Source organism: Colias croceus, chromosome 21, assembly GCF_905220415.1.
Source record: "Colias croceus chromosome 21, ilColCroc2.1".
Taxonomy (NCBI): Eukaryota; Metazoa; Arthropoda; class Insecta; order Lepidoptera; family Pieridae; genus Colias; species Colias croceus.
In genome coordinates this window covers 3,672,788-3,695,715 of record NC_059557.1, presented here as the reverse complement: position 1 = coordinate 3,695,715, position 22,928 = coordinate 3,672,788, and the positions used below count along the sequence as shown (strand labels likewise).

General features: G+C 33.0%; 2 protein-coding genes across 2 annotated transcripts in view; one reads left to right on the top strand and one right to left on the bottom strand.

The window, feature by feature from the left end:
- Positions 1-1,087: 1,087 nt before the first annotated feature.
- On the bottom strand, positions 1,088-5,295 carry LOC123701551. Its single transcript, XM_045649054.1, has 3 exons — positions 5,070-5,295; positions 3,759-4,724; positions 1,088-1,191 (listed from the first exon to the last, which is right to left on the bottom strand). The coding sequence occupies exons 1-3, from the start codon at positions 5,242-5,244 to the stop codon at positions 1,088-1,090; spliced, it is 1,245 nt and encodes a 414-aa protein (XP_045505010.1). The 5' UTR covers positions 5,245-5,295.
- Positions 3,422-22,928, top strand: part of LOC123701409 (paired box protein Pax-6-like) — a 49,156-nt gene continuing 29,649 nt past the window's right edge. The window contains exons 1-4 of the mRNA XM_045648872.1: positions 3,422-3,547; positions 8,950-9,067; positions 11,075-11,240; positions 13,275-13,455. Of these exons, the coding sequence (XP_045504828.1) occupies positions 8,983-9,067; positions 11,075-11,240; positions 13,275-13,455 (432 nt within the window). The 5' untranslated portion in view covers positions 3,422-3,547; positions 8,950-8,982. The remainder of the gene's footprint in view (positions 3,548-8,949; positions 9,068-11,074; positions 11,241-13,274; positions 13,456-22,928) is intronic.

Sequence of the window (22,928 nt, the reverse complement as noted above, 5' to 3'; positions counted from 1 at the left end):
GTAGCGCCTTTTGTATGGTAAATAAGGTTAATAAATAACCCTTTTATATGCTAGTTGGTACCTACCTCTTGCAAAGGTTGTAGTAAATTAAGAAGTAATCAAAATGTCTGGAAACGTAAGGTTTACCTTTGAGAAGACGTACTACCTACTTTTGTATTATGATAACTGTAACTAAATAACTGTCTCAATACCTACGATTTTTCTTTCGATTCAGACCTAAAACCATGGAAATGTTTTCAAACCTATTCTTTTGAACTTTTCATGATACCTGTGCTGTAGGCTGTAAAAAGCTGTAAACCTTACGTTTTATTTTATTACAGGCATACCAGGTATTTGTAACAGTCACCTTCCATTTAAGAAAAATAACTACACCATACTACTTATATATATGTTTTATGATTGCCTGGAAGAGATTACTTTAAGCAATAAGGCCGCCTATTTTGCAAGTACCATATGTTCATGTTTTCCATGTTAAATTATATGTTTTTATTACTGGAACTGTACAATAAAGTGTCATAAATAAATAAATACCCCATAGGTATAAATTGTCGTAACTCGTAACGTTATAATTTTCAAACCATAATTTTCATCAGACCTATGTGAACGTAGTATACCACGCATACTGTATACTTACCTACTTACGTCCTACGCCAGTCTGGTTAATCTTCATTTCCTTTACTGTGGATAATAATCTTATTCCGTTTTTACCTTAGATCATTATACATGTTATTTATTGTGAGAATACTGATGGAAATTCTTGGAAAAATACTTCGACATTCAATATTGCGAAAATAATGTGTAGCTGTCTTCATATACAATATGGAAATCTAGTCTAAATTCAGGCCAAAATGCTGAAGCTAATCCTATTTCTAATATTATAAACGCGAAAGTTTGTATATAGAGGCCAGGGGCGTAGCTACCGCCGTATCTGCCGTATCAATTATACGGGGCCCTGCGCCAAGGGGCCCCCAACGTGCGCTTTTGTGAGAAATCTTACCCTTCCTTAGGGCCCCCAAACAAATTTTTATACGGGGCCCCGCCAAGGCACGCTACACTTCTGATAGAGGCATGGATGATTGTTACTCTTTCACGCAGAAATACTAGCTGATTCTATCGGAGGTATAGGATAATCACCAGTCTTGATCTTGATCTTCATATTTCTCCCATCAAGGCAAGGATAGTACCTGTGTACTGTGTACAAGAAGCTTAATGATTTTTGTGTCCATTTGTTGTCCTTTACATACTTAATGTATATTTAGGTATTAGATTAACTTTCGTAAATCCTAATGCCTTCTAATTTTGTGGAGATGGTCAGATGGATCATGGATAGACTATGGATAGGCTAGGTAATATCTTCTATACGACTGCTCTATTATGGAAAAACTACAGCCAGGTAGGTATCCACCCTATCTGTGCCATATTTTACAATCTTCCATCAGCCGTTTTGGAAAATATGGCACAGATAGGTCAACGGTCAGACGTTGACCGTACATTTTAAAGAAGGAAAATGTTTCCTAATATTATATTCGAGGATTTATGTCATCATCATCAGCCCATATACGTTCCCACTGCTGGGACACGGGCCTCCTATGAGGGTACAGGCCATAATCCACCACGCTGGCGAAGTGCGGGTTGGCGGATGACACATGTCGTCGAACTTTTTTAATTCTTCGACATGTCGGTTTCCTCACGATGTTTTCCTTCACCGTTCGAGCAGTGGTGATGTTACAACATGCGCAGATAAATTGAAAAATCAATTTATATCCTGCGCGCTCGCCTGGTCTCGAACCACGGACTTATCGATTCGAAGTCCGAGGTCTCACCACTGAGCCACCACTGCTCTAATTAATTAATATTTTTTATATAATTAGGTACACTTTAAATTAATATAAAATTGCAATTTAAATTACAAATTAAATTTTAAATTAATATACCTACTAGTGATTTTATTTTAGATTCACTGATTTGTATATCTAATACAGCTTTTACTAGATATCTACATTTTGCACTTAAGTGAAGTAAGTAGGTACCTAAACAGTTCTTCAAATCAAGCCTTCCAATAAAAAGCTTGAATGATCGTAAAACATCTAACGTTTTTTTTCTTTCTAATTTAATTATCTTATAATAATTATATATTACAAATACCTACGTTATACTTTTAAATTATCAGAACCCACATTTTCTATACAATATGTTTACGATTATACCTACAGCTACGGGCAAAAACAATATACAAACTAGAGAACCATATACTAATCATTGTAATCATTGTAAAATAGAGCTCAACGAAAACATCCTCAAAAACTCAATTAAACATGCAAACAAAAAGACCAACAGCACATCGGACAAAAACCGTCGCGAATAACGTTCAAATAATAAAACAAAAGGAACGGTAAAGCCAAAAATTTCGACCGCTTGATTGGCTGAAAATCGTTAGCGCTCACGTACTATTGGCCACAGATAATATTTGTGCGACTAAACTGTTGTGCGGGGGAGATAAACCAAAATACGACCGCAAATGTTGACAGACCATTTTATGTAATTAATTAACCGAAAATGCACCATGTATGCATTTGCATAGGGTACAAAATATGATGACGAATATTTCTTACAGAGGTTAGCTAGGAGAGCGAGACGGAATATATTTTTTTAGATATTCAGACTAAAGGATTACGAGTGTTGAAAAATAACGTGGACATTATTTTCAACGAAAATATGAACTTGCATCAAGAAATACATTAAATTTCCGCAGTAGGTATTTCTTCTCATAACTTGCAAAGTATGCATTCCGTATAAAAGATGTAAATTATAATAAAAAAATGATTCTTATAGTAAACTTCAAAATTTATTAATTAAATGATTACAGCCTAAACAAAAGTAAATTAAATTAATAGGAGTATAATGTAGGTATGCAATCGTGATATTGATAATTATTGAAGTAGACTTAACGCTAAGGACACCGTGGCAAATGAAACACATCATTAACAAAACCAACCCCTTATTTCACGAAATAATTTTATTATAATAGATAATTTAAAACTGTCCAACTTCGCCCCACCACTTGGGAATAAAAGAGAAGAGGGCGGAGCGAAAATAAAACAGAAACACGGCTAAAAATATAAGCGTCCTTTTCGCGCAAATGAGCAGTCCCAAGTACGGTAAGCGGCTTACAATGGGAGTTAAATCTTTAGTGCCGTCTCTCTCTGTCATGGCGTCGGCAAATAGAGCTATCTCGATAATATCAGCCCTTCATTTCTGTAAAGGTATAAGCGGACGGCACGGTCATAGTTCCACGTGAGATTGTGTTTTGTAATCAGTGAAGTGGCGCCTTTATTCTGAACTGGAGGTACAATGTTCGCGCGCATGACTGTTTGACATTTGTTTGGCGGGAACACAATTTTCGCGTTTTTCGACACGCAAGGCTCTAGTTAATACAGCCAAACTTAGTGATTACGTTTTTAATGAGTGATGACTAAACGCAGTTAAAATTTAACCACGGTTATTGCATTGCCAATAACGAGGATTTAGTTTTATAAAGGTTTACAAGGTAAGAAAAAGTTATATTAGGTACATTTATTTAGGGACCTCCCATAAATACCAGTGGCCTCTGAAAATAAAAAAAAGAAAATGTACTTAATCTCATAAGCAAAAATTATGTTAAAAACCAAATTCATCATAAATTTTACTTACCCCTAACGTAGATCTTTTCGTAATAACTGACTTATTTTTAATTAGTGTTTTATTTATTGTACTTTTACGTTTCGGTGTTTCACGCTTAGGAAAAACTGTTGTTGAGTCTCTCTCTTCATTTTCATTTACTTGGATAGTCTTGGGATTATTACTTGTAGAAATCTTTGGTATTTGATCATTTATATCATTGTCAGTTTTATTAAGAGCCCCTTTTAAATTCGTCGTCATATAATTATTTGGTTGTACAGCTTCTCTATTCGATCTCACTTCAGAACGAGGAAAATCTACTAAAGAAGTTGTTGTAACTTCAGCCTCCATACCAATGGATGTTCTTACAGTAGAATCTATATCATCAACAGCCGGCCTATAATATATAAATTCTTCATTCTTTAACGGCACAGGCTTAGTACTTTTTTCCTGGTTTGTATTATCGGAATTTGTTGTAGCTTCATCTATTATCTCTATTTGTAATGCATCTTCGATCCTATCCTTTACCGTCTCAGTAATAGCGTTAGAATTATCTTCAGATGTAAGTATAGAAGATTCCGTAGTAACCAATGTTTTTTTCTTCGATTTTTTAGTTACTTTCGTATCAGATGCTCTTAACATAATGTCCTTTTCGGGAGCGCTGTATAAACTTTTCAGGAATTTGTCAATATCATTTCCTTTATCATAGAGAAGTGTTTGTAAAGAGTCTTCATAAGTTGTTCGTGGTACTTTTTTAGTGTAAGCTCTTTTCATTTTATCCACATCGAGATACTCTATCCGCCTCGCTTTTGTCGTGAGTTTTTCTCTTTGTTTTTCCACTCTTTTCGTAAGCGCTTCTTTAAATTCTTCCAACGTTAAATACGCGTTGGGTAGTTTCGATTCTACTGGATTATTTATATAAATAAATGGGTTGTTACCGGATCTGGGATTCCCTTTGATCATAAGGTTGTGCTGTTTTAACCCATTTACTTCTTTCAACTTTTTTATATGGATTTCGAATAGACGATTATGATCAAATAGACGTCTTAGTATAACAATGTCCGCATCTATAAATGTAAAAAGAATGGTAAGATTGATGAAGAGATCGAATTATCTACCTACCTATGTGCTTAAAAAAGGTATTGACTGTATAAAATATAAAATCTTCAGAATATGTATGTAGCAAATATCCTTAATAAGATGTTGTGCTGTGTTGAAGATAAAATCATAAAAAGTAGAAACTGATAGGTCCACAAAATATAAAAAAAAACTTCAAATGAATTTTAAATGATTTTTAAATGATTTTGAATGAATTTTAAATAAATTTCAAATGAATGTAGAGTCGAATCCTAGAAACAAGTTTGTTAGACCCAATGAAATTTAAAACATATTATAATTATTACATTACTTACCATTAGACACAGCTTCTTTATATTTCTGATACAGATCATTAATTAAACGCTCACTTAAGTGTCCACTATCATGCTTTGTTTTTCCTCTAACAATAGTAACATAACCCAGTAAAATAACGATGGAAATAAATGTTTTCCCTCCAAAAACACAATTCATGTTCACACGTGGTGACATTTTCTATAAACAAGTAAATGATTAGAGGTTTCGCTTGAACGCTGCTGTGAAATTTAATCACAATATCGGTTTTCCAATAATGAATTATTGGGGACGATATATTGGGCAAAAGTGTTTTATTCATAGCGATTAATAATATGTCTTATATAATCTGGTAGATAATGTAGATGTCATAGGTTACGGCCGAACCTGTGGTTTATGATTTTGAACATGAATATCATTATATTATGTAGAAGGCACGCATTTTATAAATCTAAATACATAATGGTTTTTTAAATCAGTATATCACATGTCGCAAAGGTACATTTCCATTAATTGTGTAGAGACCTTGTGTAGGAATATTTTTGAGCAATAATAAAATTATAGGTATAACTACTAGAAAATACCGATATTTAAAATTTCTTGTTAAAATTAAATTAATAAAATTAATGTTACGTATCGGTAAATTATTAAACACCCATAGCTGGCTAGTGAATTGAGGTATTTATTTTACTCTAGGTACATCTATTTTATATCTCTACATTCTATTTCACCTCAAAATGTAGATAATCCTTTGAGTATTATTAAGAAACTCACAGGTAACGTATAAACAGGTTCTTGAATAATATATTACTGAATAAATTTATATTTTATTTCAATTGATTTATTTGTCGTACGATAAATTTTCAAATATTATGTCAAATAAGAAGATGATTAATTCAAAAACTTATTGCCAATAAAAATAAAAATTCTGTCAATATTTTTTTGTGGATGGTATACCCACTAAAAAACATCATCACGTAACCATCTTCACAGCAATAAAAATTGGATTGTCATACCTTAACCCAACACCCCCAATGGATTAATAAAAAAATTATTAATGCATATATATACCCACTCAAAAAAACTCGAACGGTGAAGGAAAACATCGTGAGGAAACTGACATGTCGAAGAATTAAAAAGTTCGACGACATGTGTCATCCGCCAACACGCACTTGGCCAGCGTGGTGGATAATATGGCCTGTACCCTCATAGGAGGCCCGTGTTCCAGCAGTGGGAACGTATATGGGCTGATGATGATGATACTCAAAAAATGTCAGACATTTTATACCATTTCATAAAATAGTTCTAAATGATATTTTGAAGGCAACTTTTAATTGCCATTACTTCCGCAGACCTCAAACCGCTTCGATTAATTTCACCACGTAATTCAATTTAGTAAAACTGAACCTGAGATAACATAATCATATATATATATATATATATATATATATATAGTAGTTATAATAAAACGATATACCTACTGATATACACTTTTTAATTATGCCTTATATGATACTCTACATATTCTATGCTGTAGATACCTATACCTGTAAGTGATTTAAAATAAATAGGTAGGTACAATTTATCGTAGGTACCTATGTAAGTAGGCGCCGTCGGGAACTCATTAAAAGTAAAAAGTATTGTTTTACATGTGGTCATAGTAAAAAAATCGGAAAAGTGATAATAATTATGATTAGTGATAATATTTAATTATGAGGTTATAATAATTTTATAATCAAGTAAATAATTCATATAAGAATCCTATAGCCACACAACTAGTAATAGTAGGTAGGTACAATTTACATTTATTAAGTACGTTCCTCATTGAGTTTTAAAAAATGTAAAAAAGTAATGATTTACTTGGAAAATATAAAGCAACTTGCTGCACTATAATAATCAGTTTATCTAGTGTTCACAGTTACAGCGAAACTTAGATCACTTGATAGCACTTTTAGCTGGTTACATTATTAGTTATCTTTATTAATTGTAGTTCCTATATTTTCTATGTAAAGTTAAACAAAAAAATCAGCCAGTAATGTGATATTTTCCAAGTAAATTGTACTATTTTATCTATCTAATTGAAGATTTTACCCAAGTAGAGTGTAGAGTCAATCATACTTTAAAAATTGTAAGTGATGTCTATCTTATACGATTTAACACAAAAACCCCTTTTCCAATTAGGATAAAATTTTGTTAAAAAACATAGTCTACTTTTTTACAAATAAATACAAATACCAACTCCTAAAGGGTCGTATTAGGGGATGTAAGTTTTTCCCAGTTGTTTCGTTCACTAATTTGATTTTGTTTGTTTATGGCTTTCTTATTTATTCAATTTCATCATTTACGCATCTCAAATTGGATCGCATTTATTTATCGGATTCTGGACCTACGTATCTGCTCTTGATTTCATACTTAATATGTACATAGGTACACCCTGTATAGGTATACAGGGTGTAATCGTTAAGTGTGCACAGGCGATTATTCCGTGATTATTGCAGATATTAAAAAACATTAAACTGATATCGAAAGCCCTTTACCTAATGAATAAAATGACAATGATAACTTTTTAAAAATAAAACAGAAAATATAAAAAAAAATTATATCAACGATTACACCCTGTATACTATTCAGTATAAAAAACATTCAAAAATATGCTCCAGCACAATATGTATTTCAAATGTTATGGCTAAAATAAATGATGAAAATAAGTAATGTTTTTTTTAAGTGGATTCTGTGCGTAAAAAAATGCTTCAAATTTAAACACCTGTAGATATGTATGCTATGTATTGTTTATCACAATCTGTTTAGGCGTTTTTTGGAATTGATAACAAAAAAAATATACCTACCGGCCGAATTGATAACCTCCTTCTTTTTTTTGAAGTGCTACGAATGTACAGTAAAATGTACAGTAAAGGATTGTAATTGATCGTCTGATAAACCAGCTGACGCAATTTAAACTTAAAAAAAATATTAAAAAAGTACCTATTTTAGGGCTATAATAGATTCTTTTGAGGTATTCTTAAGAGGTTTAATTATGGACCAAAGTTTGAAGGGCAAAGACGTCATAGTCTTTAATTCTTAAAAAATTAAGTAAAGATTTTTTTGTAAGTTTTATCTTTTTTTCTTTTATATCTTATGACTTACGAATGTTGTATATAATAAGATTTTAAACAAATAAAATACTTTGGGCAATCAATAAGAAAAGCATATTATTTACCTAGGTAATTAATTACAATTTATTTACAATAGAAACAAACAATATCAATTAGTTTCATAGTATTTACGAGATATTTTTAGTAAATAGTAGTAATTACTTTTAATTTTACTTTGAAGGTTACAAATTAACACCTAAGCATGATTGACCTTACATTATGATTTTGTTACTCTTTTTTCATACCTTTCTACAAGGAACTAAATAACACATTGGCATGGTCTAATAACATTCTACGTTTGTAATAAAACCAATTCGTTTTTGTTCTCGTCTTTTTCCTCTTCTTCAGAATATCTATATTCTATACTTTTGACTATGTTAATATATTCTTTGTCCACCAAATTTCGTATCACATTAAAATATACTTACATATTTTGTAAAATTAAATTGTAATACTGAAATGATTTAAAAGAGCAACTATGGAGTTTCTTGCCGATTCTTCTCCATAGATACTGCTTTCCGCATCGGTGGTAAATGTTAAAAATATGTATTGACGTTTCAAAAGTGCTTCTCGAAGAAGTCTAATTGAATAAATAAATGTTTGAGTTTGAGTTTGAGTTTGAAATTTAACCTCCGAAAAACATCAACATGTAGCTGTAGGTACTATAAAAATCACCTGTACCTACCATAAAAAAGCATCCTGTACCATAAAAAAGCACCCTGTACTATAAACTCATACCATGTTTACAAAGGGCATCACCATAGAAGAATACGGGGTATACACGATGCTGCCAGCGCAGCAGATCACCCCCATCTCACCCTGGCCGCCGGACCAGCTTCTCGACAGGATGGACGACTTGGCGCACAAAGGTAAAGGTAATGGTGACCACCATTGTTTATTTTATGAGTCTGATTGGAATATTGACACTGAGAGGATCAATAGTATTGCTTTGACAAAGTTATTAGAAGTTTATTGATCTTAGATAGGGAGGCGAAGAGGGGAATTTTCTGCAATACTCGAGCGTGGCAGATTAAGATATGAGAGATACCTTAGACCTAATAGAACAACCTTGTTAACTATTTAGCTCTTTAAGTAGTGACGCGCGCCCAGGATAGACGATCAGATTAGTAAAAAAAAATCGATAGTCTGAAATACTCGAGCGCGTCAGATTAAGATATTGGGGGTTGATTTTAGTGTTTTAAGACTAAATTTAACTAATCTGACGATAAGTCCTTGACGCCGCCAAGTTATAGGGTCGCGAACTTGTAAAAAAAAAACGTTAATCCGGCATTCTCGAGCGCGATTGTTTTTATTTTTATTTTGAAGAATATAATCTAAAACTTACTAAAAATACAAAAGCTGCCGGTTTCCGCGTGACCGGAAGCCTGGAGGAGCCATTTCGTCTTCCGAAAAAGGCGTTGCAGTATATAAGTCGCGAACGATACATTTTACAAAAAAAAAAGTTTGAATAAACAAAAAAGGTAATTTTATTTTACACAAAAAAGGTCTCTTTACATTTTTGTCCAAAGTTAAAACTTTTTGACTTGAAGCATCATAAAAACTCAAACTTCCGGTTTTTTTAGTATATCTCGAAAACTGAGGGTGTTAAGAAAAATTGATATGAAATAACGATGATTAAAAAAAAGAAACTCTCAAACCTTTTTCGGTCAGATTAAGAGAACCCACCAACATTTTTGTCAGATTAAGAAAATATGCTTTCAGGAGACCGAGATAAACCTCCCCTATGAAAATCTGACGCGCTCGAGTATTTCAAAAGGACTTTTTTTTTCTGCATTTTCAAAAATTCATCGTAACTTATCGTCACGCCGAAATCGTCAGTTTTTTTAAGGGGAGCTTCCTTGGGGCCTACTTAACACCCCTTCCGAAAATCTGACGCGCTCGAGTAAATTTTTTTTTTGTGCATTTTTGACGAATTAATATGCCTAGCCCCACCACGCAAACCGGCAGATTAGTATACCGTTGTTATCAGAGGCACTTGGGGCATACGTAGTATGAATATCTGACGCGCTCGAGAATGCCCAAGTAACTATTTTTTTTTACATTTTTGAAAATCCGTACACGCCAAACCCACCGCTAAAATGGTTTTTACCATAGAAGCTTTTCTTTTCGAAATTATTTTATCTATCGATTTTGATCGTCTCGATTATTTTATCTATCGTGAAGTCTCGACGGCGCCGTTTAATTACGCCATTTAGCTACCTCGCCTCCCTATCTATCTGTTAGCAAGATTAATTACATAACAGACGATACTCCATCTCTATTTACTTAGTTATGTCATTGAAGAAGGCAATCCAAATATCTATTACGTTGATACAATATTTAATAGCATTAGATGATATCAAAAGTTGTCAATATTTTGATCAGATTCTCACAACGAAACGATTTGAGTAGTGTTTGCCTTTCGATTTCTTACAGGTAGTTTCTTATAGGTAATGTGTCTAGAATTCGCTTATAACATCTTCGATTTTATTAATCGGCTTTAACAAACCGTATTCGTCACAAGTTGCTATATATTTTCACACAAGTACACGCAAGCTTGAAATATTATTAATCACATCACCTTATAAAATAATTGTAATAATAATTCAAGAACGCTATTTTTCAGATTAATATTAAGCTTTTTAGTGTATGTGTCATCCCTATAAGCCAAATCAAGCCACGTAGTATTTAGACCTAGATATATTAACTCACTAAACCAAATAACATTCTTGTAACTTACAAAAAACGCACATCTGCGTTGCGTTTCTTGTAAGCTCGTTCGCTGCATTGCTGTGGCAGAACCTGTTACATTATAAGTCTGTGCATCATGAAGTGGAAACTTGATTAATTAGAGTAAGCAGGCTTGTGGTGAACAGGTCACAGCGGTGTTAACCAGCTCGGCGGCGTGTTTGTAGGAGGCAGACCGCTGCCCGACTCCACGCGGCAGAAGATCGTCGAGCTGGCGCACTCGGGGGCGCGGCCCTGCGACATCAGCAGGATCCTGCAGGTCTCCAACGGCTGCGTGTCTAAGATACTCGGCAGGTAACGTATTGTCGCTTTTTTGCCACATTCTACTTATTCCTCACGTGAACAGCAGACCGCTGTTACTGCCCGACACCACGCAGCAGAAGATCATCGAGGATTTAACATAATATTTCTACAGAATTTCTACAGCTTGGACTATTGAAACTATGGAATGGAAAGGATAATAAAAGATATAGAAGTGTTTATCAAAGGATATCGATTAAATTTTCAAATTAGATTCTATTGGGCTACTGTTCTCAGTCACCACTAATCCTTGAACCGGATCAATCAAACCGCTCAATCAATCGTAATATCCAAGATCAAACCACAATCGTCATAACGTAGTAGCATAGATCCCGACCAGCGCTGGCAACACTACACCCAGTTATCCGAAAAATGTTGCCTGTAATCAATACGAGGTCTAACAGGCCCCAACCGCAGTATCATAGTTGCAACCACATTTCATAGCAAAACAGCCAAACCGGCCAGATTAAAAATACCCGATCGAAGAGATTAATGGAATAAATATTGAAAATATAAATTGACGGTATTATTCGACGGACAAGGTAACTCCGAAGGTTGGTTTTAGGTGACAGACGTGTAACGTGACACGGTCTATTTTCATGACGCATTGAATATTGATTTTTATTAAGTTTGCGGTTGATATGAATATTGAGGTTTTACTTACTGATAACGGAATTCCATGTCGATTTGAGTTTGAGTTTGTTTGAGATTTTTAATTGCATTTACTAATATTGATTATTTATATTCTTGACTCATATGTATATAAAAAACAACATTTTTGCGATGTGAATAGAATACAAAATAAATTAAATAATGTTGTGTCTAAGATTTCCAAGCTCAACCACATAAATTTCGAAGATTTTTTAAATATAAATATGTAGATAGCAATAGAGAAGATTTATTACACAAAAACATTTTTTTAAGCTATTGCATAGCTTCTATCGCGGGCCTTGAGCGCGGGGACCGAATCGAGAAATTCCGTAACGAAAAAACCTCACGCTCCCCACTCCGACGGGCGGAGGTATGTGTGGCTTGAAGGCATAGCATGCAACAGCTCTACCGCGGCAGTCCCCGAGTGCCACACGTCGTTTTTTTTAATAAGAGTCACTTTTCTGGGAAACAATACGATGACATAAAATACTTGTAGAGTCGTGTAAATAATAAAAACAAGATTAATAATTAATTCATAATATCAATACAGTTAACATTTCCCAAACGTTATAAGGTATATTTTAGCATACTAAAAAACTCATAGTAAACATATGGCCAGGTAATAAAACAAAATACGTCTTCAAGAACCTGACACCAAACCAGTTCGCAACTTGATATTAGATAAAAACTTCTGCCGTGTGATATCGGCACAGGAAACCTTTTTAACATTGTAAATATAAAAAGCCTGGATATAGATCTTTTTGGAAATATAAGCCTAGATCTAAAACTTTTTGAAAAACAGGAACAATTCTCATGATTGTAGTAAAACTCTTCCGAAACGGTTTGAACGTTTTTCATGAAATTTTGTATGCATATAGCTAGGTCTGAGAATTGGAAAAATACCTATTTTTCATATTCCTATTCTTATCTTTCATATTCGTAAGGCAGAACAACGTTTTTCCGGGACTTTTTCAACGTATTTTATATAAGGGAAAATTCGCACTAATTTCATACACGTGTTTCGCCAAAATATAAACAGAAGCTCAATATATAGTAATATTCACGACCAATTTAACCTTCGATGATTTCCTTTAAATTATGTAACTATTTTTGTTCAAGAATTGAATGAAAAGGTGAGTTGACAGTTTTTTCACGAGTATGAAACAGCCAGCATAATTGAAATGTTTCTATAGTTATATTCATTTAAATGCATCTTATTTTTTTACATTTTGGTTAGCAAACGAAAAAATTTGTTTGAAACATTTCACAAATACATAACATAGCCAATTTAATTGTCCATGATGTAATTCATATTTCTATGTACATATATATTTGTACAAATCAATATGCCCATATAAACAGTCTTCTACTTCACAGATACTACGAAACGGGTTCCATTCGACCTCGTGCGATCGGTGGTTCAAAACCCCGGGTGGCCACCGCAGAGGTGGTCAGCAAGATAGCCCAGTACAAACGTGAATGCCCTTCTATCTTCGCCTGGGAGATCAGAGATCGCCTGCTCAGTGAAGGAGTGTGTACTTCGGATAATATACCTAGTGTGAGTACCTTTTTGATATACTTGATTATTTGGAAGATACGAACGTTTTATTCTTAACACTACAGCATACGTTCCATCACGTATGACAATGATCGTTCATCACATTCGTATTTTAATTGTAGATATTTGCATTGTAAGACGATTAATTTGTAATTTATAATTGTTTCATATAACATCATTAAAAATACTGCACGAAAACCTGCAGACCTCTAAAACAGTAATGTATAATAGGATTTAAAAGCGTTTCTGAAAAAAAAACTAAAATATGTAGAAACAAATTTCCGTATTTAATATTCAATATTTGATTTATTTAATTCAATTACTCTATAGATCGCACATCGCCACTTGGGAAACTATACTAACTATATTCACTAACGAACTATGAATTTTCTAAATTTTTCGTCATTTTCCGATGTTTAAATAATTACCTATTCTTCAATTAAGAGTGGAAACTACAGAGTGGTTGAACTTTTGTCTTCCAATGGTTCATCTAAATTCTAACATTGCTTTTAATGTATTGATTTATATTTGAACCAAATTAAGTGGTACAATAATTTAATAAGCTTATGTGAACAATAACGATTGTCATGTAACATAACCGCCTGAGGTTTACTTGTAAACGACTTTACCAGCTTAATAATACACTCTGTGGCCGGCGTTTAAAGTCTTTGTTGGTGCACTTGGCCTACAATTATTTGAGTAGGTATAAGAAATAAAAATATAGATAGTTACATTACAGTCTACAAATGAATTTCTCTATAAAAGAGTTCAATAAAGTTATGTGTCATCAATATAATTAAAAGTGTTTAATTAACATTTCATTACTATTCAAAAATCAGACACAGGTAGCTCAAATTTGAGGGTATTACGCTGATCGATAAAAATGTGTTAAAAATTTAAGTCTTCCTTATGAAAATGTTTACTTAATGAGACACTATACGGTAGTAAATTTACATTAAAAATTAAAAGATAACAGAGTCGGCTCTACCATATAAATCAAGTTGTTATATAAATTGCATAAATATTATTTCATTATTTGAAAAAAGGTTGCACTCAGACCATTTTAACATCATTCAAAGTTTCCACCTACACTTTACCATTCTTCTACACGAAACTTAACTTTAAAATCCGTATTTCAAATCGTATAAAACATCATACTAAAATATACATAGGATGTCATAACGCCTTATCTCCCGCACTAGCCCCCTCCCACCCCTTGGCAAAACAATATGACGTTATAACTTTTTTCTTCGTCTTTTCCCTTTTTTGAATAAGGCTCTCCCTACTGGTGCCTTGCGTCGTCGATGCCTCTATAGAGGTTGATGCTTTTGTTTGCTGGCTTTATTAAATGTGGATTTTATAATAATTTTATTTGATATTAATATGTTAAATTTTATTTTTATGTCAACTAAAATAGGTAGATAGTTATTGGTAATATGTAATGTAATGTAAAACTAAAATCTTTGTTCTTTCCTGCGCGTAAAGATGTTATAACTTAGTTATAAACAGAGAAATGATTACGGAAAGAAATAAAAATAATTCAGATAAGTAATAAGTCTAAATTTTTCTATACAAGGGTGTTGACAAATGAAAGTCATAACAAAACATTTGCTACGTATAACTCTACTGTACTTTACTGTAGTCTTAACTCTTTACGATCTCTAAAAAGAAACGGCGCAAAAAGATATTAAGATGCGAAAATAACACAGTCATTAAGTCGAATTTAAGCAACGGGCAAATTCCTAAACACCCCTTCTACTGAATACTTAACATAAATTAATTAATAAATTCATGCCATCACCCTGTCGTTGACGGTTCGAGAAAAAGAAGCATTAAGCACTCCGCCAAGAATATCGAGAAAAACATAAAATCCCGAAATGGAAGGTATCTATAAAATGAGATGAAGATATCGGCTTTGTAATAGGTGCGAAAGAGTTGGACGTTTTTTCAATGGATGGGGGAACAGGGCGATTTTGACACGGAGCGAATAAAGAAAATATGAAGGCTTTTGTTACCGTAAAAATTCCTGTACAGGGGATAAAGTCTTTAAGTTATCAGCGAGGGTAGGGTGGGCTCTTAGGTATCTATAAACAGGTAGATGATATGTAAACGCTCTCTGTGTTTATCGAGGACAGGGTTATGTCGTGTTTACGTAGATACATTTAAGGGTGCTTAAAGGTGAATATATTAACGTCAAGGGATCGATTCAGTATGACGTCAACTCTCGTCTGATTTTGTTAATGTGATGCCCGAGCTAAAATTAATATGAACGGGACTCTATATTAAATTAACATACGATTAATTGATTTTTATTTCGTTGCTGTACTTACTTTTATAAGTATTATATTTTATTACTGCTTCTAATTCTAATACTACTACAAACTAATACTAATACTATATATAATTTCTAAACTACGATTTTAATGTTACGAACAAAGTAGGTAATGTCAGAATTTAATTTATTTCTTATATAAATTTATGTTAACGTAACAATTTTACAGAACAACGTTTGTAGAATATTTTGGTACGAATTTGATTCCCTTATTGAATCGTCTCGTTTAGCTTAATAACAAACAAGATTGAAACTACAGTTAAACCTTTACAGTAACGACCCTTAACTAAAAAAGCGGAACCACTCAACCTTACTAAATACACAGCCCTAAACGATTCGTTTTGCCGTTCAAATGTGTGATTAATACCCATAATGTTACAGTACGATTTTAATTAACAATAAAAATATGCGGTGAGAGGGTATATTGTCGTCAGGGTTGTCATAGGGTCATATCGTGTTGAGCATGCTTTCCCGTAGCAAATCACTTCCGGGCCACTAAATCCAGGCCAAATTAATGCATTTAGCACGCTCCCGGCACTTTTGCTGGGGATGACAACTTTATTTTATTGTATCGCGATATTTTCTTGTCACGTTACTGTCGACGCATGATGTTGGACCATTTTTTTGGTGACACATTCGAAGTCGCAAATGTCATGGTAATAAAATTTAACACAATGTCATTTATATTTATTATTTCGTTCTAAAATTGAATGGAGAAGAGCGGTATTGGCAATTGAAGATATCAAATTATCGCAAATACTTTACATTATAAGCTATGTGAATTAAGATCCTAATCTTATTTTACGTCTTTTGACATTCGTACACTTAACATTTAACAGGTAGGGAATCTGCCGTAATTTTTGTAATGTAAAAAACCAATCGAGTTTTAAATCCCTTGTGAAGTTCCTATAACTACCTATCTTTGTTCTTATTTCTACTTATATTTATCGCGTATAAACTCAAACTCAAACTCAAACATTTATTTATTCAATTAGACTTCTTCGAGAAGCACTTTTGAAACGTCAATACATATTTTTATCATTTACCACCATTTTATAGAACATAAATTTTTAGTCCTGTCTTTCTAAATATTTCCTTTACCTCCATTCTTTAATTATCCTATCACATTCAGAATGGCTTATAAATTTACACACGGAAAATAAATAAACAATATACAGCGATATTAGGCGCAGATTGTTCCGGCGAATAGCTCAGAACACTGATTTAAAATATCATTACGTATCATATCTGAGACGGCGATCTCACGGGGGTTGGGATATCGCGGCAACAAATTGTAACAAAGAGAGTCAAAGAAGATTATCGCAGGAACGCGTGGCGCGCACGCGACATGCATGTGGTCCAGTATTACCCATCTTCCCCTTAAAGCTACGCACAGTGCAAAACATACCTTATTGCTAAGCAATAGTGTTCTATTTTCTTTGACAATGCTAAATAGATTTGATAACCAAAAATTGTTCGAAATTGTGTTCTATATATTAAGCATAGAGTTCAATTTGGTTTGACATAGCCCGTTATAAAGTTACTTTAAAGCTAGAAGCGTCGGAGGGAAATTAATACCACAATTCGTGGGATTTAAGGCTTATATTAAACTTGAGTGTGATCGGTCCGGCAAATAAATATGTATTCGTAACAATTGTTTAGTTTTGCTGTTTGTGACGATGCCACATGCAAATGCCTTGCAGCGATAAAAAAAGAGTAACATAAAATCCAGTTAATCGAATTGCTCGTAATTACAACAATTGTAAAGAATTTTATAATTATAGATTTTATCTGAAAGTTTTTAATTTCATACTTCTGCAGTTTTCAATTAAAAGCTTTCCAATAAATATATTGAAAAACTAATACTTATAGATTAACCTATTCCAAATTCACACTTGTTATGTGTTTCTCTTCTTCTTCCAAAAATATGTTATCAGTTTGCATTTTTTGCATTTTTTTAGATGAAGAGTTAACCTAAAGCGCAAATACCAGGATAATGAACATTTGAATGTCCTAATACGTTATTAAACGTTTTCCATACCGCCCTAGCACTTGCATCACAATTACAATACTTATAATTTAATGAAACCAATAACTACAGCTAAGGTGTCAATAGAATTCTCCCTCAGTTAATTACAGGTTTTGAGTGCAATAAGGCGAGCCGGCACGTGATCGCAACCGCCTCCTGGACTATTGTGTCGAGTTTAATTCTTATTGATTCTTTATAAGTACCATATGGATTTTATACTAGCCGCTTGCCTCGGCTTCGCTCGGGATAAAAATAAGATAGAATCAATACTTCCCAACCCCTTTCGAACAATTAAAGTCAGATATTTATAATAGTACATATTATGGTAGTTATTCATCTAGGCCGGTTTCAGCATTTGCTGATAAGGCTAGACAGGCTATTTTACATTTTTAACCGACTTGCAAAAAATAAAGTGCTATGTTAGTCTGTATTTATTAGTGTTGTTATTGATTTCATTGATAGTGATGATAAAAAATGTAGAGTTATTTTACTAACTAAAAAATACTTGTTTTAAGCTGTTCAAAATCACAGTGTATGACTACAATTCAGTAAAATTGTGTAGGTATTTAGATTCGTTTGTTATCTACGTTCAATTCCACAAACAAAATTCCTTAAAACATACTGAAACATAAAACTACGCAAGTAAAGAGAACCTAATAACGTCACATAACATACTATATATTTATATCTCACGTCGGTTTTCCGTGAGCATAATATTTGTACTTTTCAAAGCTCATCACTAACGCGAGCCGAAGGGTGACAATCCAAGCGAGATAAGTATCTAAACGCCACGTGCGTCGATGCAATTTTTATATTATTTCCTCTTATTATTATCGACTTGTGCAATATTTAAAGTGTTGTATTTTATTCGAGTTTTGAACGAGATTATTTGGTATTGTAGATCTGTAGAATTTGAAGTTTTGCATAGAAGAGTTTTGGAAATGGCCGAAACATTTTAGCTATTAGCTATTTCAATAAACTAATTCAATGTTATTTTTTTTAAGAATTCATAAAAAAAAATATGATTAAAACAGTTAAATCTGGAAAAGCTATATTTTCAAGAACATCTTTTCACGGATTTATTTCCTTTCTTTACTGCAAACAGTGTTTTTGCAGATTTTTTATGTCTTGTATAAATCTAGTTCTACTAAATTATGAAAATACAAATACTAACCTAATGTTGCCAATTAAACGAAGCTGTATTTATTTAAAAAAATGTAATAATTCGTAGTATGAATATATTATTATGTACACAGTATAATTACAACATTAAAATCAAGTAGGAACGGATTGCGTATATTAGCGCTTAATCCCTTCGTCCACTACAGTTGAGATGCCACACTTGTGATCCCACGTGTACGGACGGCAAAAAAATTAAGAAATAAGAAAATAATAATTTTAATGAAAAACTTCATTGGTTTGAACTTTGAATATCATCATACTGAGATGGTATTATTTTTTTAATTGGGCTAATAAACAAGGAATGAGACGATTATTGTGTTGAAAAAAAATGCAAATAAAAGCGGATGAGGAATAGGTAGAATAATATAAAATTCAAATATCATTGTTTATCTATATATTTATTGACAGCATACATTTCGCACAGTACAGTCTTATATTATCGTGCTCTTAAAATATCTCAACTAATAAACCAAAATACTTTTTATTCTGACCGTACCACACCCCTGTACGCAATATAGTATCAACAGATACTTGATTAGATAAAATACGAGATTACTATCAACTTGGGACTACATATTGGGGTATTGTAACGAATTAAACGCTTTTATTAGGCTAGGGTCTAGTTTGTAAAAATCTCTCATTATTTGATTACAATTAAAAGGAACACGTGCGTTTACAACGTAGTTTAAAGTGGCTTATTCACAGATTATATAATTTACAGAACTTTTTTTTTATCACAATAACATAATTAGTTAGGTAGTATAATTAATTTCGTCACATAAGACAAATTGTTTCAGATAGTAGAGTCACTATAGTGACAGTGACTCTACTACTGCTCTCCCAAAATGTTCTAATATTGCTAGTCATACATACAAACAACATAAAAATGGACAAAATTCCAACAATGAAAACACCGAATCAATAAGCCTTTAGTTTATTATCTATAAAGTTTACATAAATCGGATGCAACTCTACATTTACACGAGAATTAATTGACTGTGTGTATTTTTTTATTTCTAGATATGTGTATTTAGCTACATATTTATATACAAACCACGCGTAGTCATTCTAAAGTTCTATTTAGGTACCTATATTACAAAATTACATCATTACTTATTAATATACCTAGTATTAAGCTGGTTACCATTCAAACTAGTTACTTTCATCTCCATTTACCTTAAAATATTATATATCTATGTGCTCTATGCCTATGCTCTGTATTTGCCTAGCAAGTTACGCAGTTAAAGGCATTCTTAGGGCCACAACGCTTGACTGCACTTCAAACGGAGTACTACCAAACAGTCATAATCAGCCTCTTAGGCTTTCTTTGATAAACATTAGCCGTTGTGAGGGAATTTAATTTGCTTGTCGTATTATCTTGTTAAATTTTGTAATGGAAATTCTGTGTATTTATGATAGGTCTTTGTATGTTCATCTGAGGAGCATCTATGGTATAATTATAACTACACTTTGTAAGATGTAGATTTACCTTATACAGTGTGGAAATTTTCTATGGACCCTGGAGGGAAAGTACTTGAAATACTGGAGATAGCAGATTTTGCTTAAAGCAGATATTCCTTTATTTTTCCATAGAAATAAATCAAAATTCAAAGATTTGCGAAAATTCACTTGCTTCGCCCGGGAATTGAACTAACTAAAAATTAAAATTTGCTTTTTCAGGGCCCATCGAAAATGTCCACACTGTATAGCTGTAATTTCGGTAGGTAGTTTATATTTGAATGCCGCACATAATAAATATGGTCTATAATATTCAATTTGCCTCAACATTTCCTCACAAAAATAACTTCTGTATATGATTATTTGATTATTCTCTAAGTTATTAACTAAAAGCAACTAATTCTGCTGGAAAGTTGGAAGCTTGGAATAAATAGCCATCAAAAAATTATAGAAATAAAGATTATGTAACTTAAATATTATAAAGTTACAATAAAAAAGCCCTCTACACAAATAGTCTCAAGAAAAACCGTTAGAACAGCCAATCTATTAACTAAACATCAAAAAAGCTTCCAAGACTAATTAATTTTACGTATTTGCTCACAATCAGGAACTTGGGAGCGTGATTTTATTTATTTTTTAAAAGAATAAAATCTTATTTAGTGGGGTGCGGCCCTCGCTATCGACATATGCTATACGTTTTACGCAAGTTTAATTTTAATCCCACTTCAACCCGCTTGAGGAATCTCCCTATTTATGATATATTCAAATTAGTTAATGGTCGTTGAAATGTGTAAAATGTTCAAATTACGGGAATCGGTTTTATTTATTCGCAATATGGCGGATATGCAAAAGTGAGGTTATGTCGTGTTTAAATATATTTTTTCTCAATTTAGTACCTAATAGCTATCCGATTATCTAGGTGCATGTGAGAAGAGTGATGTTGATGGAAGTAGGTAAGTTAGTTGAAATATGTTAATGACTTAGGTGTTAAAAAAGCTTTAAAGAGCTTTAATAAAAGCCTTAAAGAGTAGGTATCCTTTGAAGATAGTTTGCACCGCAAAGTTTAATTTTGTACTTAGTGGGGTTCGTAACTTTATAATGAAGGTATTACCTATAGGTAAGGTACGAAAAATTATGTTTTTAAAATACTCAAATATCACAAATATGATGTTAGCTTTACAAGCTCTACACGGTTATGACGTCGTTGTCCAGACGCGTAGAAGAAAGAAGATTAAATTATTTTTAAATTATTACCTTAATTATTATAGTCACTGATATATCTCAAACAAACATCGTGCAAACATTAGAAGATTAGTACAAAAGTAAAAGGGATACCAAGTATTGAATAGTTGATGAAACAAATCAATACGCTAATATCCGACTCAAAGCTCGCCGGCCAAACGCAGCCGACCATTCATTACCCAATCTGGATTAGCATTCCACACACGCCATCCACTGACCACGCATTCTGCTTGTTTAGCTAAATGCGACTGTTAGCGTTCACTTCTATACATACAGCTTACATCTGTGGTTATAGATGCAGATTATCGTGCGTATTAGATAGGGAAATGAACGTTCAAACGCGCAGACAGCGCCCAGACACTGTTTCTTTTAGACCAATTTTTACGCCGAAGCCAGTCGGAGAGATAATTAAAAAGCAGTCAAGACGCAATTATGCAATCTCCTAGTTAGGACCACATTCATGCTCTCGTAGACCCCAATAATTTTGCGAATTTAAAGCCATTTTACAATAATTTCACAGATCACGTCGACCCTAAGAAAGCGTTGACATCGTCGTCACCCAACAATAATAGGTTTCGATCTAAATCAGAATTCATAGTCATTACGATACCCCTCCTCGAGTTAACATGAGTTATGACTTATTACAACTACCCTACAACATTGATGCCCCCAAATGACATGTCACTATTGTCACCTCGCGATTTACGAATGTGGCAACACTGCAATAGCATTCGCGATGACCGCTCTACCCATCTTTCTCGCTCCGACTATAATTTATAGCGCTTTCTCATATTTATTATAATTTTATGCAGTGTGCAGTGCTTTTGTGCTTAAACGATGTCCTTGTCGAGTTTTGTTGTTCGAGGGTGGGTATTAAATGTAATAATAGTATCGAGATATGTATAAATGAATATTTATGAAGTTTTTTTGGGAGATTTAATTCGGTGATTACAGGGTGTCAGTTGTCCGTAATTATAGACGATTGCGCAGCCGCAGTTTGGTTGGTGTTTGATTTATAATTATTATATTCATTGCAATTCGTAAAGTTTATTACTAGAGTATAGATCTACATTAGCTGTTGTAGGTAGTTCACACTTATTGAACTACGACTAATTTTGATAATTTCACTGCTTACAAAATTACTTTGTACTAGTATTATTTTATTTTTTATATTGATGCAATATATAGGGTGTCCCAGTGTTGGTATACTAAATCAAATGATTTGCAATT